Raw genomic sequence first — 14,785 nt, 5'->3', positions numbered from 1 at the left:
CAAACGTCTTCCGATGCTCCCAGATTAACACCCATATGTGGCCCCTAGAGCAAACCAGGGAATTTGTAGGACCCAGCAGCCTCGCAGCCCCGGGCTTCACCTGTTCGCATGCACATTTCTTCCCCTTTTTTTTCACTTGGGATTGCCTTCCATCGCCCCATGATAATGACCCAAACCCTCATGCCTTTAACAATGCTGTCGTACGCGGGCTGCAGCTTGCTGATCCTCTCCGCGTCTCTCGCCGGTGCTTCCCTGGCCGAGATGGTGTTCCGCTGCCCGGGCTGCACCGCGGAGCGCCAGGCTCTGTGCCCGAGGCTCAACGAGACTTGCGCGGAGATAGTGCGCGAACCGGGCTGCGGGTGTTGCCCCGTGTGCGCCCAGCAAGATACCGAGATGTGCGGCGTGTACACTCCGAGGTGCGCCACCGGTCTGCGGTGCTACCCGACGCCCGACTCGGAGGTTCCTTTGGAGCAACTGGTGCAGGGCCAGGGCCAGTGCCGGCGCAAAGTGGACCCCGAGACCGCCACTCAGAGCCAGGAGCAGCGGGAGCAGACCAGCGGTCAGTCAGTTTACTGGAGCCTGTTCTTTTTCTCCCATCAATTTTTAATGACACTGTCTAGACTGCAGCCTGAAGAATAGCGTAGAAATGTTGCATTGTCATGAAGCTTCAATCTGTGTGACCATTAGCATGATATCTTTAAGATATATTTTATGGTTTTACATATAGTTTGCTTTAATGTCTGCAATGCATCCTTTTAACATGCATTGTTTAATAATTTAAACCATTTGTACTCAGGATTTATACACTTACAACACATCTGTGGGTGGAGCACTTTATTATGTTGCATAATCATTTATGTTATTGCTGTATTTTCTAACTTCTACTGCAGATATGGTTCATTTTATGCTTGTTGCAGTTTTATTACACTCCTGTTAATGTTGCATACATGTTTATCGTGTTGAGGATCCTCCTGGTGTGCATGCACTATGCTCCGAACAGCTGGCCCTCCAGTCTTTCCCAGCGTCGAACAAATCAGCCTTTAAAGCACTGTAACAGAAAACAAGGTAGTGGCATGCATAGTTCTTAGAATGAGTTGGATAGACACAGAACACATCATAGTATTGATGTTGACATTTCCAAAGGGGAGTGGAGAGGGAGACAGCAGGAGGAATGCTGTATTGATTGGAAAAGTGGACTTTAGGCTTTGACCAGGAATAGCAATAAACTGGTGTTTAAAGTAACTATATTATGGGCTGTCTACCTGGGAAATGATCTAAGGTGAATGTGCAGGATGATCACAATGAAGATCTGTGCGGCCTGCAGCCAGCATGTGGTTTGTGTTTAAACAAGAACAGGTCGCAGTGAAGAAGAAAACTAAACGGCCTCATTTAATTGGATGATTTCATAAAAAGCTGCACACAGTCAATGAGTGTCCAGTGGAGCCAGCGGCAGTGTGATTTCTACTCATTTCCTAATCCGTGCTTTGTCAGAGTTTACCTCCAGACTGACACATGTTTGCTTTGGCACTGAACTCCTGGAACGTATAGAGACACTAGATGGCGTTCAGAATAACCCTGTTTTGGGTCAGAACTCTGTAGCACTCTTTAAAAAGGTCAACAATGCTCCACGCCACATTTGTGGTTTGATAATCAGCCACCATCCGGACTTAATCCCACATCCATTCAACCTTCTTCAGCAAGGTTCACAAGGGTTTTGAAGTTACATAAGAGCAAAAGAAGAGAATAAAATGCATGGACAAAGCATGTCAAGGAAGCAAGAAGGCAATTTGTTTTCTTCTACAGTTTGTGTCAAACTGTGGTTATTACCGGTAAAAGCTTCCAAATGTTCTCTGAATTATGGATTAAAGCCTTGCTGTGGATGCGAGAGTCATTTCTGTGTCACAGTGCATGGTCAAAGTGTATAGCGACTTCTCAAGGGCAAAAGATAAGAGAGTAATGTTTTTGTATCAGAAGATAGCACAGGACTTTCTTCTTCCAGTGTGTTGGCCTTCACCTCACAATATGTCACCGAGAGCACATACCAACAAGGAAGAGACTCAATATAATCCATAGCAACATAACAAGTCTACAGAAAGATTTAACTGAATACAAAGACACACAAAATGACCACAAAGACACACAAATCTATCAGAGAAGACTCACAGAACGGTCTTTCTCCTAGAGGTCATAACGCAGAATGAGATTCTTACGCCATTAGATGTTATGTGATATAAAATAATACTCTTGGTGTTATGGATGTTTACTGTCAGTCTCCTGCTTTTACTTTGGCCCCGTTTCAGACTATACACAGACTTGATTTCCTGTCATAAATTCTTCTCGGACACACAGCAAAAAGAGGAAGTAATGAAATCTATCATCAAATTCAGCTCAAGGGAGAAGCCGGGGGATTTTTAGAGCAAACTGGAACGTTCTGGCTAAAATCCACTGGCATTAATCTCAGAAAACGGGCTGATTATACAACAATTAAGTGGTTGTATTTAATCAAAGTATTGCAGCTGCATTATGTGGATACTAATAGGCCACTGCAGACATGGCATCCTGGTTTAGTGCTTGTTTTATGCCAACGGGTATCCATTTACAATCTCTGTAAACCCCAGCACTGCAAACCACTATAGAGGTCAAAGGTCAGAGACAATATTCTCCCCAACCTGGAATCATTATAATAGGTAAGATAGGGAACATAAGAGATGTGGAAATCAGTCAGAGGAGGGACATTAAGATGAGTGACTAGGAGATTATACATTTTAAAAAGATACAAATTCAGCTTTTGTTGTTGTTTTGTTGAGGCTAATGATTAACACTTCCATTACAATCTAATATAGCTGTTGCTTTCTTGTCTGCATAGCTACTAAAACACTGATATACCTACAAGATTTGATCCCAGATATGAAATAAATTGAAAATGCAACCACTGCTCAGAGAAAAGGCACTGAATTCAACAAATCACGCGATGTTCCTGTGGTGCTCAGACTTCAAATTGGATGTGAGCACGCAGACATGTGGACCCTCCAGAACGTCTGAAGTGCAAATACAAAATTGCACTTGGTTGGGTTGAATAAGACCAAAACCAAATCCTGTGCACTCTAATCCCCCCCTTAAGGCCTTCAGCATCTCTGATCTGTGTGTGTGTGCTGCACGAGTGATTGCCTGCATGTGTTACACTGCAGGCAATCACACAGAGATTTAGAGAAAATAAAAACGCTTGTTTTGTAAGTTTTAACTTAACATTAAATAAAGTGCGTCTTCAAATAGATTTGTGTTTATCTCTAAGGCTTCCTACCAAAGCAATCCACATGTGTTAAAACCAGATGAAGGCATGTTGAAATATTTCCCAATCTGAGCTTGGTTCCATTATCTCTATGAGACGTTTGCTCACTGTACAAGCATTTTCTTCTCCAAGCAACTTAATATTTCATGGTAAACTTGGATGGATTTGAATAATATAACTACGTTTATTTTCATTTCAATATCAGACTTTTACTAATAACAAAACGACTCCAAAACCTTCCAAACGAACACCCACGACTTTCCCTCTCTGTTTATGCGCAGCATCACCTGATATTCTGTTCCCATAGAAACCTAGACCCAAATAAAGGTCCCTTTAATCGTACTTGATGGGCGTTCAGTTGTTTTGACTTGGAACGTATTATATTTGACCTCTATAGGGAACCAGTTGATTAAAAAGCCTAAACAAAAGCCATACTTTGTTGCTATAATTGGTTATTTGACCCTAACTTAACCAGAATCAGTTCTTGTATCAATAGTGTTATACAATCTGTTATGAAGAGAAAAATGGGGTGGATAGAAAAGTGGAAAACTCCTGTGCCACCTGGCGACTGATGTAACATTGTTAGCTGACAGGGGGCATTCATGTGTACCTGCGGGGGCATCCAAACGGAGCCCGCAGGACTGAAATAGCTTCGAGATAATCCCCCCCCTCATGCCAGGCTTCTCTACAAACAGGGGCATTTGCGCCATCTTCCCGAGGCGTCGACATCACTTGTACCCGTGCCAAGAATCTCCTCGTGCCTATTGAGATCCAGAATAACTTCCCACTAACCCTTTTGGGTCAAGAGCGATTCAAGACAATACCATTACTGACAGTGGACGGAGTGGAACTGTTGGGCCCTGATCTGTTTCTTCTTCTCTTTTAACTTCAGTGAAATCCTCTCCACGCTGATGTTATCCAAAACCAACCCCATGACTTTTAGTGTTTTCCGTCTACTCACATATCTCACCTTCCGTGGTTGACTGTCAGTGGCATCTGCATTTGATTCTGTACAATCTCGATGTGTTCCAGCTTGCCTCAGTTCATGTCCTAGTTGAGGGCCCGTACAATCGCCCTCGAGTTCACCCAGCGGTGCCGGTAGAGAGCGAGATGGCCTTGGATGCCGCGCTGTGTACGTACGTGCCAGAGCCTGTCCAAAGCCTGCTTTTAGATGTCTGTTGCGGGCCAGAAAGCCTGGAAGGTAAACATATCTGCACTTTGCTGAATTTATGTTTCCAGGCCTTGCTATGGATGATGGACTGCAGCTACTCTTTGTTGTGCCTTTCATCCACATTCACACGTCCGAGCTGCATTAAAAGACCTTTTGAGAAACAGAGTTCCTCCTTCCCAAATTAAGAGGGATGGTTTGTTTTGGGGGGAATACTATTCCTTCTGTTCCAGAGTCAGTTTGGCGCTTTACTAATCGATTTGTATGCAGTTAGACTCCTTGATACACAGGCATCGTCACAGGTGATCTCAGGTAAGCTCATTTTAGACAGTAAAAGTCATACAAACTTCGTCAAGTATTCAATAAAGACATAAAGAAAGTCTTTAATCAGAAAGTCGGAGTTGGAAAGTGATTCTTCTCACTTTGGTGTGCTTTCAAGTGAATGTAAAGGAGGCCACACAAGTGTTTACCAAATGTTAACTTTCTGATGAATTCCCTTGGGTTTTTCCACAACTAGCTAACCTGTCAACATCCCTTCAGCAACATGGCGAGAATTAAGAAGGACATGACATCCATTTGTAAATCTGACAAAAGAACAAGTCTGTATTTGGTTTCTATGGAAATAATGGAGCGAGAATGCTTTCCATGCTTTCCATTCTCCACCCGAGGCCAAGTCTGCCATTTGCTCAGTTGACCAGAATCTGGACAATCAGACATGACACTTCTGGCCACGTGCCATCTTGGAATTCGACATGGATCAGATATAGAAAGCAAGCCTCTCGGGCCATTGTGTGAGGATTAACTCGAGCAGTAGACTGGACAGTAGGCCTGCTGCTCTGTTGATACTGCTGATCCCAAGCCCACCGCTGTGGAACGGTTCGGTCTGCAGAGGCCTACCGCCCCCTGAAAGTGGGGTCCTGACCCTGTGTGTTAGTGTGTGTGTGTATTCAAGATGGAGATTTTTTTTGTGTTGTGTGTGTGTGTGTCTATGTGAGTTTTCATCTCCGGTTTCCTTAGAGGAGAGGGAGTGATGGTGTTGCACTTGGATTCTGTGGGGATTATGTAAGACAGCAAAACTAAAAAGGCACCCCATCCGCCAATATTTTCAATGAGTGTGTCGTGTGTTTATCTGCACACACAAGCGAGAGCACACACCTGATTTCAGTTTACTTTTGCCCCTTTCTTTGGGAAATAAACTTCAAAGGAGAGCCAGAGAAAGCACGGTGGAGCGTCATGAGGGGAGCTGAAGTCCAACAACACCAGATCTATCTGATGGCGAAAGGCGCCAGCACCTTGTTATTGCTTCGTTTGGAATTTCCTTTCTCCCGTTCTCTCTTAGGCCTTTTGTAATCATATTCTATAACCGGATGTCAAATGTACCTCTTGCAGAGTGCAGAGAATGCCTCTCCAGTCCACCTCCACCGGTAACACACACTCTCTGTCTTGCAAACGCCTTTCAACGAGTCTGCACATTACAGCCCGGCCCTTGCATAACTATCCACTTACTGGCCCACTGTTTGACCTTCTCCACTGTCTGTGCTTATTTCCCCTTCTTTCCTTCGGGTGTCAGATAAAGCCCTGCATAGGTGAAATACATGCTGAACTGGAAAAACTGTAAAAACAAACACTTTCCTGTACTGCTAGCTACACAGAGCTGAAATGTTGCGTTCATGTAACATTTCTTTCTCTAAAATACGCTGCTTTGGAAGGACGCTCCTTTTTCTTCTCCCTCTCTGTCAACCCTCCACCTCTAAGTATGCTCTGTTGTCAGAAACAACATGTTGGGTTGGACCTGATGGCCTCTCACATTGTTTGCTCCATCTGTTTGAAGAGAGGGGTTTTTTTCAGGGTTGATGTTTAACAAGACTCCAAGGAGAGAGGAGACGGTCATACTGAATGAGAACCGCCTGGGGAATCTCCGGCCACAGAGACTCTGCTGTTTTGTATTTTCAGGGACAGGAAAAACACATGCAATGCATTTGCTTTGTCAAGGGAAGTGGGATGTTTGCCTCATGTTTAAATATTACTTCCTTGTTACCTTTCCTTGTGTTATTGTTATTCCTTGTTATTGTTGCACAGTGAGGATGTTCTATTGTTGTGCATCATGTGTACTGGCTTTGTTCTTTGAACAATCATGTTGCATTCAGGACACTTAAGCTGCTTATAGTTTCTGTGTCTTTTTGGTCAGAACCACTTTAAAAAAAGCTTGAATTTAATCAAAAAGTCATTTAAAACTATGAAATCATGTATTTTAGGTTGTCCCAACACAACATTTTACCCTAAAATTTCTTTAGCCCTAAAACATTTTTCTGCCATAATTTTTGATGTACCAGCAACGACCTCAAAATACAAGTTTTAGAGTTTCAATGCCTAATAAATGTGTCCATTTATCACCACTTTTCACATCTGCTCATGAAATTAAACCACCAGTTAGGAAAAAAAGCAACCATGGAAACCTGACTGTGACAAACAGTGGCCAACTTCTCTCAGCCCACAGGCTTGTTAATGGAGCTGCATGTGGTTGATTCGCTCTGTGAGAAAAGAAAAGGATTGTCATGACTCATCGATTGTGCTGATGCATTTCTGAGCACTTTAACAGTGCTCTGCACACTTCACAGCCTATCCCCCCCAACATCATCTTTAGAAGAATTGTGGTCAAAAGACAGAAAAATGATCGCCAACTTTTATGATATTCCTTACTATTGATTTTTTATAATATTCCTGTTGTGTCTCCTCGCTGCAGGTGAGGCTGTGGAGCTGCTGCCTGAGCAGGGTGTGAGTGAGGTCCCGGCCATCAGGAAGCCCAGCAAAGAGACCACTTGGCTGGGGCCCAAAGAGAGCGCCGTACGCCAGCACAGACAGGAGATGAAGACCAAGATGAAGACCAACAAGGTGGAGGAGGTGAAGCCTGCACGGCCCAAACAGGTGAGGGACATCACTTTAGACAGATTTAGCTATTGAAATGTTGGGTGAAAGTCACTTAAATTATTAAATTCAATGAAATGCATTCTATCCGGCACTAATTTGTGACTGTGTTCTATTGCAGCTGCAAAGTCTGCTTGTTGTAGTCCGATGACGCATGTCAGTTTTTCCATTCGAGCATTACTTCCCCAATTAATTCTTACTATTTTTTTTTTTTTTTCTTGCCGTCTTCTAAAACCAAATAACATACGCTTCCTAGTAAACTTCCTCAATAGAGACCACACACAACTGTATGTTTCACACTCCTTCCAATGTGGCACTCTTTTCTTTTTGATATACATTTTTGTATAATATCTGATTTAGATCACACTGCACAAGTTACAGGGTGGTTTCACTCTTTGACTTAAAGTATGTCTTTTATACATAAATATGTGTCCCCGGTGAGTCGGGGAACTCACGCTGCGTCATCAAATAAAACCCTTTCTCTTTTCCTCCGTACCCAAATCTTTAAAAAACGGGGGTACAACGAGCAGATACAGATTTGCTGCCGATATGACGTAATTTTGGATGGTGGACCCACAGAAAGTTGCTATTCTTTCACACACACATACGGTATTGGGTCGAGGGCGACACCGTACTTCCGGTATCCGCCATTTTACGCGAGGTGCAAGCAGAATATCATAGTCTATTGCCTTAATCCGTTACGAACCTTGGTATTAAAATGGACCGTGAACTCAAACTTGAGAGTCAGATTAAGTCGGTGGTAAAAACGAGCTTTTATCACCTGAGGCAGCTAGCCAAAGTAAAACCTTTTCTCTCCAGACAGCAGTTTGAGACAGTAATCCATGCCTTTGTCACCACCCGGCTGGACTACTGTAACTCTCTCTACATGGGGGTCAGTGGGTCCTCGCTCGCACGACTGCAGCGGGTGCAAAATGCTGCAGCAAGGCTCTTAACTGGCACACGGAAGTTTGACCACATTTCCCCTGTTTTAGCTTCTCTCCACTGGCTGCCAATTTATTTTAGGATCCATTTTAAAATTCTTTTATTTACTTTTAAATCCCTAAATGGCATGACCCCACCATACCTTGCTGAGCTGCTACAGCATTACACGCCGAACCGCCCTCTCAGGTCAGCGGACCAACTGCTCCTGAAGGTGCCTAAAACCAGGTCAAAGCTCAGAGGGGACCGTTGCTTCTCTGTAGCGGCTCCCAAACTGTGGAACGCTCTGCCCCTGGAGACCAGACAGGCCTCCATACTGCCTGCTTTTAAATCGCTTCTTAAAACCCACCTCTTCTCCTTAGCGTTTTAACATTTGGCGTTTCAACATCTTTTAGAGTGTTGCTTTTTTGCATTTAAATAGTTTTTTGTTTTTACTTGTACTTGTTTTTATGGTGTGTGAGCTGAGCTGTGTTTTATCTATTTGCCTGTACAGCACTTTGGTCTGGAGGTTTAAAGTGCTTTATAAATAAAGTTGTATTGTATTGTATTAATCAATATCTAGTCAACTCTAAAATGCCACATATATGCAATGGCATGATAATATTATTGTGACAAGTGGGGTATTCACCTGGTGTTTCCAGAAATTAGACGTAGATGCAGCCAAAATCGACAAAGGCCACTTTCGAGGGTCGTTTTTCCGTACATCTGCAGGCAGTCTGTAAGGGCAATCCGACAACCCACACAGCTCTAGTTTACGCTGGTAACGACCTAGAGCACACCCCTCAAGTCCAGAGATGTAATCCGAAGACATGCAGCGATTTCTTCGGTCGTTAATTCAGAAAAAAAAACTAGTACGCTCTGCCTGGCTACGTTAGCTAGCTGTTTATATTTGCACCTCCAGGAAAATGGCGTATTTATATATATATATGGCGCGCGTTGCATTGTGGGTAGCTCGTGACGTCACTGTGTGTGAAAGAATCAGAAACAATGCCTGACGTGTTTTGGACGTAATCTCGTCTTTGTTTACATTAGCAAGCCTCGCTAACACTCAGAGCTAACCTGTACTGAAGAGCACATGTGTTTAAAAAGCAGGAAATAATAAACCCGAAAGAGGAAAAGCATTTGAGCTCCATACTGTTTCAGAAATAATCCTTGATGTGGTTTAGAACAGGATGGCGTTTTATCACAGCAGAATTGAACATTATCTCCGGTAGAATTCTGATCAGGCATTAGCTCCGCATCCTCTTTTTTTTCAAGCTAAGGACCCAAAATCCGCGTTTCTCTAACAGGCCTGGAATCGAGGGATGTGAGGGATGTCTAAAACGCATGATCTGTTTGTATTTTGAGCAAAACACATCATAGACATGTTTTTATACATTTGTAGGCCTATATATCTGAGACCCATAAATATGCCTTGAAATAGCATGATACTGTAGGTGCACATTAAGTTAATTAAACGCAGTGAATATATTAATCAAAAAATAAATATACGTGGGAAGTAGGTTTTATGAATCGCTTTTTCTGACGTTGCATTGTTTCATCTCAAAAATATATAACGCCTCTTGCATTAATGTCGTGCCTATCTGGAGAGCGGTCAGATTGTTTGAGCTTAAATTGTATTCCAAATTGCATTAAACCAATCTTTAAAAGTCTTAAAACCACACTTAAAGGAAATCTGAATACACCTACATTATTTTTGAACGTGTTCAAATTAGAAAAGACACAATGCAATGAGATATGCTATAGTCTTTTTTTTAAATGTGTCTCTAGTAAATCTCCTTAAGTCTTGTTAGTGTGGAAGACACTACATTAACTCTTCATTTTACTGAGGGAAGTGGAGCAGTTCAGTGTCGCCTCCCTGTGGTACAGCAGCTGAAGTTGTTTGCATGGTGCAAAGTGTTTTATTGCCATATGAAGGTCATTTCAAGAGCAATTTCAATGCCCAAAAAGGAAAAAACAGTAAAGACCAAATTATATTTGAACGGGATAAAAACAGTCATGGCATAAAGTAAATTTTCCTTCCATTCATAACTCCCACCATGCACTGCCCTTTAATAAAAAGTCAGATTCTGAACTGACCTCCTCGGGAAACAAGTGGACCTGCATCGTGGTATTTTCCATATGCCATAAAAATCATTTAAACGTTATTAGTGCACCGGAAAACGTATAACTGTCTCAACAAGACATTTGGCTCTGTGGAGATGTGAGGTACACCTGAGGTCACTGGCAAGAGTTGTTACTCATTACAGGCAAGAACACATGATTAATTTGCTCGTTACAGAAAGCCGTTAAGCTTTATTATGTGTGTGTGTGTGTCAATGTGTGTGTGCCTTTTAAAAGATATTTGATGTAGCTTGTCCAAATTGCCGATTCCTTGCAAACACAACTTAGTGTTTATTAATTTTATGAGTTTTGCCGAATTTGAAGGCATTTTTCAAACAAATAAACATGATTTTTTTTGCCACATTTTTTACCGACAGAATCTTGTGACTTCAACACACCCATATGCTGCAATAAGGGCCTGTAAACATGACATGTGTTGTTGTTTTTGCTCTTTTCAAGACTCAGTGTCAGCAGGAGCTGGACCAGATCCTGGAGAGGATATCTAAGATGCCCTTCAGAGATAACCGAGGGCCCCTGGAAGACCTGTACGCCCTGCACATCCCCAACTGCGACAAGAGGGGGCAGTATAACCTCAAACAGGTGAGTCGAGTTAATATGGGGAAGAGGGTTGTTAACGGAGAGGGATAATATGGAAGTATTTAGAGGAGAAAAAGGTCGGTAAAGCATCATTACCACCCCTTCAAGGTGGGGTAGGTACGTTTCAGAAACCGGCTCGAGATACACTTTTTGTTATATTCCATGGAATGCTCTTAACATCCAGATAGCAATGAATATCTTAAGTGCTTTGACAAAAAATCCATAAAAAAATGTCATCTGTAGAAGCCGTAATACTGTAAAAACGGCTAAACGGATTGGATGACCTACCTGCCTGTCAGCCTTCCATCGGGGCACAAACTTATCTCGTGCCCTCATTGGTCATGTGCGCGTTCGTGTGTGTTGGAGGAGGGGCTCTGTGAGGAAGTGGCAGATTTTCTCCGGTTGTGTATTTTCAAATTTTAGCGATCTCGAGCCGGTTTCTCAAACTTACCTACCCCACCTTTAAGGCAAACATATGTTGTAATTTACGAATAAAATAAACATTAACGGAGCGTCCACACTACAGCTTCAAAAATAGCTTGGAGCTGGGCGTGTCTGGAGCTTGGGGATTTTATTCAAGCAACACGGCCAACAACCAATCACATGAATCTCCCGCCCCCGACATACAAAGCAAAAACCCCCGGGGATTCTATGCGAGCAATATATATATAAACTCCCCAAACAGGCGAAAACCTACCAGTTTCCCCCACTGTCTCTGTCACCTCCCTCCATGCCTGGTTCCTCCGGTTTGTATCCCGGTAGGTGAGGGTAACCCGGTAGGGTCTGGTCATACAAAACCGGGTGATTCGCTACGGCGATAGTTAGTTTCTCCTCCGACTTTTTTTGAAATATAGAAATGAACGGCGGGATATCTCTCCCAGCTTAGACGCGGTTTGATTGGCTACGGCTTCAGCTGTCAGATTTTGGGAAACGGGATTTGATTGGCTGGCGCTGGCTCCGGCGTCAGAAGTTGAACATTGTTCAACTTCTGTCGCCGGAGACGCCTGAGACGGACCGCTCTGCTACCCACAATTCAGTTCGGCGAAAAAGCGCGGCTACGTGACGTCACCCCATTGAAAGTGAATGGGCAGATTGGAGCTTTCGACGCTGTCGACGCTGTCGACGCTGTAGTGTAGACGGGCCGTAAATCATACAAATTATTATAGTGTTAATTTTGATTATGTAGAAGGGAATTTAAAGAGCAACTTGTTAGAGACCCCAGTGAATACATGTGTAGGAAAATGATGTAGGCCTATACACTAGATTTAAAAAAGATACATAAATATACACAACAGTGACATCTGGCGTCGTTTTTGTAAGACATTTTTACTTCCGCATAAAAAAAGACCACCCGCGTGTGACGTCACATCAGGGAGAGCGGCCGGTCTAACGTATGAATAACCATGGTTCACAATGCTAGTTTGGACACAGAAGAGGTTGAAAATGTATATTCGTATGCATATGACGGACCACAACCTGATAATTATGAGCCTGCTATGCGTCCAAGAGACCAGGAGCAGCCAATATACAGTATGTTAGCTAACGCCGGTCACATCACAACATTGTAAAGTTAGCTATCATATATCGGGCTATAACTAATAATAGAGAGAGAGAGAGGAGCGAAGGGGGGGAGAGAGAGAGGAGCAAAGGGCGGGGGAGAGAGAGAGCAGTGAAGGGGGGAGAGAGATGTAATACGGTTTCCTGATAAGCGTTTTGTTTGATAGGCCTCAGCTGTGGAGAGTATGTGCTGCAGGGAGGTGGATGCACCTCGCACAACGCACCCAGGAACAAAAGCTAGCTCCGGTCCTTTTCCTGTTTGGGAAACTGTGGACTCGATGTCCTGACAGGCTGGAGTTTGTGCAACCTGCACAAACTCCAGCTCACCATGATTACAAATGGTGAAATGTAATGTAAAATTACCGAAAAAATACCAGCTCACTAAATCACAACCGCTCAAACCAACAACAAACTACTACTGCGGATTGGGCAGAGAAGGAGTCCGAGAAAGTTGCTCCCCCATGTGACGTAATCTGACGCGTATGACGTTAAAAAAAGCAGTTTTTAGTAGCAGAGCTCAAAACGGCTCCTTTCCCTCTGAATTCCTGCCCTTATGTCTCGTAAAACACATCAAATCCTGCATTAACTTTTTTAATTGTAATTCTCAGGCAAGGTTAAGCATAAATCTAGTAAAAAAAAAACCCTGCAAGTTGCTCTTTAAGACATTATCTTCACCCTGATTTAACTATTTAAACTGTATATATATTACATTACATTACACTGCATTTAGCTGACGCTTTTATCCAAAGCGACTTACAATAAGTACATTCGACCAGGAAGACACAACCTTGAAGAAAACAGAATCATATAAGTACATCAGGTTTCATAGAGCCAATCATTTCAAGTGCTACTCAACTGGCTTTAGATAAGCCAGTCCTTTATTAGTATATAAGTGCTCTGTTAGCAGTTCTTTGTTAGTCATTCTATCGCTCGAAGTGGAGTCGAAAGAGATGAGTTTTCAGTCTGCGCCGGAAGGTGTGTGAGCTTTCTGCTGTCCTGATGTCAATGGGAGCTCATTCCACCATCTTGGAGCCAGGATAGCAAACCCACGTGTTTTTGCTGATGGGAACTTGGGTCCCCCTCGCAGCGAGGGTGCAGCGAGTCGTTTGGTTGATGCAGAGCGAAGGGCACGCGCTGGGGTGTACGGTTTAACCATGTCCTGGATGTAGGAAGGGCCAGATCCATTCGCAGCATGGTACGCAAGTACCAGTGTCTTGAAGTGAATTCTAGCAGTTACCGGAAGCCAGTGGAGGGAGCGATATATAAAGATATATCTGTTATCTGTTAACCTGATGCAATATTTCTGCACATACACCTCATATGCTTTTTTAGGGTTGCAAGTATGTAAAAGGAACTAAAACACACAGAAATAAACACAGCATTTTGTGTTTCAGTGCAAGATGTCCCTCCACGGTCAGAGGGGCGAGTGCTGGTGCGTCAACCCCCACACCGGCCGAACTATCCCATCAGCCCCCACTGTGAGGGGAGACCCCAACTGCAGCCAGTACCTCAGAGACCTGGAGCTGGAGCTGGAAACCCCTGACATGGCCCAGATATAATGTGGCATGAAACAAAAAAAAAAACTGTAAAGTACTTGGGAACAAAAAACATCTGAGTAAGCTATTATCTTTGTGTGTGTGTGTGTGTGTGTGTGTGTGTGTGTGTGTGTGTGTGTGTGTGTGTGTGTGTGTGTGTGTGTGTGTGTGTGTGTGTGTGTGTCTGTAGTTCATTTGAGGACAGTGACGTTTGAAATATTAACCATCAAAAAAGTCTTAGAATCCAGTTTGCTCAGTAGGATGTAACGGGAGATAAGACTCTTTTCCTCGTAGATGTTCAGAGTGTTGGTCGCTTTACTAATTATTGCTCAGATTTTTCTGTTATCAGTGTTTTTTTACTGTATGTGTTGAAAAACGAGGAGCCTTCAACATGTTTGGTGTTTTTAGGTGTGTTTTCATGTCCTAGCTTATAGACTACTGTTACACCTTATTAACAGATGATGCTATTAAAAAGGTAATAAATTCAAATTGGGCCTGCGTGTGTTTTGATTTGTAAACACACTTTGAATTTGGCACACTCGATGCAGTAGTATTTGTATTTATGTAAAGGAAAGAAAAACTCCTACATATTGCATAGACATTTCGTAGTCTGTTCACCTGCATTTTCTCACTTTTTTAGACTTTAGTGTGATTAAACCTGCTTTGTCGTCT

At 43.1% G+C, this 14,785-nt stretch overlaps 1 protein-coding gene across 1 annotated transcript; it reads left to right on the top strand.

Annotated features, from left to right (window-relative positions):
* Positions 1–66: 66 nt before the first annotated feature.
* Positions 67–14,602, top strand: igfbp2a (insulin-like growth factor binding protein 2a). Its single transcript, XM_034098273.1, has 4 exons — positions 67–559; positions 7,201–7,382; positions 10,884–11,024; positions 13,973–14,602. Exons 1-4 carry the CDS (start codon positions 109–111, stop codon positions 14,135–14,137), a joined length of 939 nt encoding a protein of 312 aa, XP_033954164.1. The 5' UTR covers positions 67–108; the 3' UTR covers positions 14,138–14,602.
* The last annotated feature ends 183 nt before the right edge of the window (positions 14,603–14,785 follow it).

Source organism: Pseudochaenichthys georgianus, chromosome 2 (assembly GCF_902827115.2).
Source record: "Pseudochaenichthys georgianus chromosome 2, fPseGeo1.2, whole genome shotgun sequence".
Classification (NCBI taxonomy): Eukaryota; Metazoa; Chordata; class Actinopteri; order Perciformes; family Channichthyidae; genus Pseudochaenichthys; species Pseudochaenichthys georgianus.
The sequence above is the reverse complement of the archived record's forward strand: the minus strand, read 5'-3'. Positions and strand labels throughout refer to the sequence as shown.